This window comes from Eurypyga helias, unplaced genomic scaffold (assembly GCF_000690775.1).
Source record: "Eurypyga helias isolate BGI_N326 unplaced genomic scaffold, ASM69077v1 scaffold41219, whole genome shotgun sequence".
Lineage (NCBI taxonomy): Eukaryota > Metazoa > Chordata > Aves > Eurypygiformes > Eurypygidae > Eurypyga > Eurypyga helias.
In genome coordinates, this window is record NW_010270927.1 from 1 (window position 1) to 3,735 (window position 3,735).

Genomic DNA, 3,735 nt, shown 5'->3' on the forward strand with positions numbered 1-3,735 from the left:
GGCGGTGTCCTGGGTGGCTGCTTTTGGGCCGTCAGACGCTCCCGGAGCTGCCGTGTCCCAGAGCGGCACCGAACGCGTTCCTCTGGAACCGGGCTGCTCTGCCCAGCCCTCCCCGGGGCAGAGGCGGCCCAACGCGGCTTCCTGCGCAGGCAAAAAAAGCTTCCTGGAGTATGGAACCACTGGGACAGGTTGCCCAGAGAAGCTGTGGATGCCCCATCCCTGGAAGTGTCCAAGGCCAGGCTGGATGAGGCTTGGAGGAAACTGGTCAAAGCCCTGCCCATGGCGGGGGGGTTGGAACTGGATGATCTTTACGGTCCCTTCCAACCCAAACCATTTTGTGATTCTATGATTCCATTCCTCGAAGGAGCCCCTCATCTGTTGGCTTTTCTAGTTAACATTTGTGGAAGCTTTGGTCAAGTAGTTTTGGTTCGTTGTGCTTTAAATCATGTCAGAATAGTCCAGGGGGTAGGGAGGCTGTTACCAGCAGTGTATTTTGAGCAGGGTTTTCCCCGTTGCCTTACTGACCCCCTCTGTGCTGCGTTTGTGTGCCGCAGAGTCAACAGCAGCCTGGCCAGCGATGAGCTCCTCCTGGAAGACTTGGAGACGGAAGGAGAGAGGCAGCTCACCACCAGCTCGATACCACTGTCTCCATCGAGCAGTAAGTGCGGATCTGGCCCCTGGCCGTGCTGCTGGAGGGGCCGGTGAGAGGAGTCAGGCCATGTTAGGGGCAGCATCGGCGTTGCCTCACTGGGGCCTGCTGCCCGGGGACGTGGTTTGGTGCAGGCTGTTGTTTGCCAAAACAGCTATGCAAACCCTTCCTCCTTTGCTGGGTCTTCTGTCTGGACACCCCAGCAGGATATGAGCATTCTCTCTCCTGGAGCAAATGGTGCTGGTAACTTATTTTCACCTGTTAGTGTGAATAGACTGGGTTAGATGCAGGGGTGAGTTTCTGGGCTGACGAACTCATCCCTGTCAGGCTGGTCTGCATTTGCACCTGTGAGGTGTTTGGTGTTACAGCATCATGAGGTGCTTCCTGCCCGTGTTGGGGCAGCATCCTGCCCCGTGGGATCTCGTGGCCTTGGAAAAGGGTCAGGAGAGCATGGATCGGTTGTGTTTTCGAAACGCGGCGTCTTTGCCTAGGTGCAGCCAGACCAGCATGGTTGTGGGGAAAGGCCAGCCCCTTCCTTTTCCCACAGTTTCACAGTGCTGAGTGTTTCTGTGTTCTGGTGCTTTGGGTTACAGATGCACGTCAAAGCGGAGATGTTTTGCCCCTGCAGCTTTTTACAAGCCTTTTGGGGAAGAGGCTGCTGGGGCTTTGACCTTGTCGCAGTTCCAGGCCCTGCAGGAGAGCGACAAAGAAACTGCCTCTCTCCGGGAACTGGGGCTCTCGGACTCGGAGATCCTGCTCTGGAAGAACCGGGCTTCATCAGGGAAGGTAGGCATGCTCTGCTCTGAGTGCGGTCAACTCCCTCTAACCCCAAGGCCTGTGGCACCCTGGTAGAAAACTGAAGTCCTTTGTAAGCCCTCTGGTAAAGAACGGCCACTCCATCTATCTCTTCCCTTTTGGCCAGCACAGTCCCACATTTCTTCTGGCCTCTTTTCTGTGGTGAAATGGTCTGTGCTAAAAGCTACGGTGTAGAGAAGACTCAATTCTTTGGAATGCAGCAGGACCTGACTATATTCCTGCCTCTGCCTTGATGGTCTTAAGCAAATCATTTCACCTGTTTATACCTGCGTAAGAAGGATTTAAAGGCTGGAGGAGAAAAAGGAGGAAATATTTCAAAGCACCTCAACCTCCTCCGTTCTATATTCTAACACATCCCTAGATCCCATGGCTGGCTTGGGATAGCTGTCTGTAGGGAGGGTTTTGTACGAGTCCTCAGGGGCCGGGAGACGCTTCAAGGGAGTTGAAGCAGCCACATAAAAATAGCAGTGCAGAGCTGTTAGACCACTTGTGCGATTGCAGTGATGTGCTCCTCTCTGGGTGCAGTTTGCAGCAGAACAGTGCCAAAGCAGGTTTCTCCCCCTCCCCTACCCTTCACCCTTTTCTTTCACATTCCAGAGACAGGGGGCTTTTGGGGTTGTCCTGTGTCAGGTGCACTGGAGTGTCGTGCTCTTGATTTGGTGTGCCAGAAGGTGCAGAACAGGACTTGGGCTGACCCTTGGCTTCCCTCTGTCTCTCCTCTTGCTGAGCAATAGCTGTGTGCAGGAGGAAGCCGTCTGCAGTAATCACGGGTTTGCCTCTCTTCAGCTTATTACGTGCTTGGGTGTTTAAATGCAAACCCAGCCCTGCGTGGTCTGCATTAAAGCTTGGGTTAGAGAAGGGTGGTGCTAAGAATGAAAATGTCACCAGTACCAGCTGTTGTATTTGGTATGAAATCAGTTCTGGGCTATTTAGAAATAGATTAGCATCGAAAACACTGCTCTGACAGAAAGAACCAGTGACATTAGGGTACATCTTCTACAACTCGTGAGAGAATAATGATATTTAGAGGGAAAGCCCAAGTCAGGTAGAAGTGTGCAGCTTTGTTATGTGGGGCCCTGAATGAAAGATCCCACCAAGGAGGAATCACCTGAGGCAGGAATTCAGACTGCCAGCAGAGGGCAGAGTACTGTGTGCAGGCTTCTGTTATTTTCAGCTGCCAAGTTGCAGCTTTTTTGAAAACAAAGTACTACAAATGATTTCTCAGAATTGCTTTTCCATATAAACAGCCTTTTGTGCCCCAGGGAAGCAGTGAAATGGTGAATGGAAGCCGTGTGGATGTGGCTCCATGCAGTCAGGCAGGCAGGGAGAGGTAGCCATGGTCTTTGTTAGATTGTGCTCAGTGCAGGGAGAAAGCCTGGTTTCTTGCCTGAGGCAGAAGGATCTGCCACAGTAATTCTCCAACTGAATTTGAGAACAGAAAATCCACCTACGGCCCCATAAAAGTGTGTTCTTAGGATCCTGGTAGAGGTGGATGAGGGAACAGAAATGCCCCTCCAGAAGTTGGGGTGTGTCTCTGTGCTTTGGCAGCACGAGTCTGGTGAACCTTAGCAATGCCCTGGCCCTGGGCAGTGAGGTTCATGCAGGCACGCTCGCTCGTAGCCAGGCTAGCCATGAGGCCTGTGCCGCAGTAGCGGGGTGGTTTCTGGGAGCTGGCTTATGTGAAGCTGGGCAGGGATTTAGTCCTCAGCGTAAACCAACCCGCGGGTGCCAAATGGCAGCTTGGGGGTTGCTTTTCGGCAAATAAGGTTCAACAATGCCAGGGTCGTAGACCAAAAGCTTGGTGAGAACTTGATCTCAGAGGTGCTATAGGTGCGGCGAGAGAAATGCCAGAGGGATTGTGCAGTTTCTGTAGGTGGCCTGAGAAAAATGGCTGTAGCTGGCAGAGGCAGGGACTGCTGGGACAGAGGTACCATAGGACAGTGAGACCAGGGAAAGGAAAGCAGCACAGAAAGGTCAGGAGAAAGGGGCTGTTTCTGCACTTCTCTCAAGACCTGAGGCTTGCTAAGGGGTTGTATTTCTGTCCTGCCCGTGCAGTGACAGTACCTGCACTTTGGGGGATGGTTCCTAGTTGCTCCCACTCCAGGGCTGGGGGATGCAAAGTTTGACTGCTTGCCGAGCCTTGGAAAAGGAGGCACATTCTGTGTCTGAAGAAGGCTCTGCCTGTCTTCCAGGGATCTGGTCTGGGAGCAGCCCCAGAGGCCACACAGGACCGACTCCATGCCATCCAGGAGAAGATGGAAGCGAGTCAG

General features: G+C 53.1%; 1 protein-coding gene across 1 annotated transcript in view; it reads left to right on the forward strand.

Annotated features, from left to right (window-relative positions):
• Window positions 1-554: 554 nt before the first annotated feature.
• The window catches only part of LOC104514845 (RNA-binding protein 41-like), a gene marked incomplete at both ends in the record, with an annotated part of 3,292 nt that continues 111 nt past the window's right edge, over window positions 555-3,735 (forward strand). The window contains 4 exon segments of the mRNA XM_010158632.1: window positions 555-622; window positions 625-658; window positions 1,243-1,435; window positions 3,658-3,735. The exon segment at window positions 3,658-3,735 is cut by the window's right edge and continues 13 nt beyond it. Coding sequence (XP_010156934.1) covers window positions 555-622; window positions 625-658; window positions 1,243-1,435; window positions 3,658-3,735 — 373 coding nt within the window.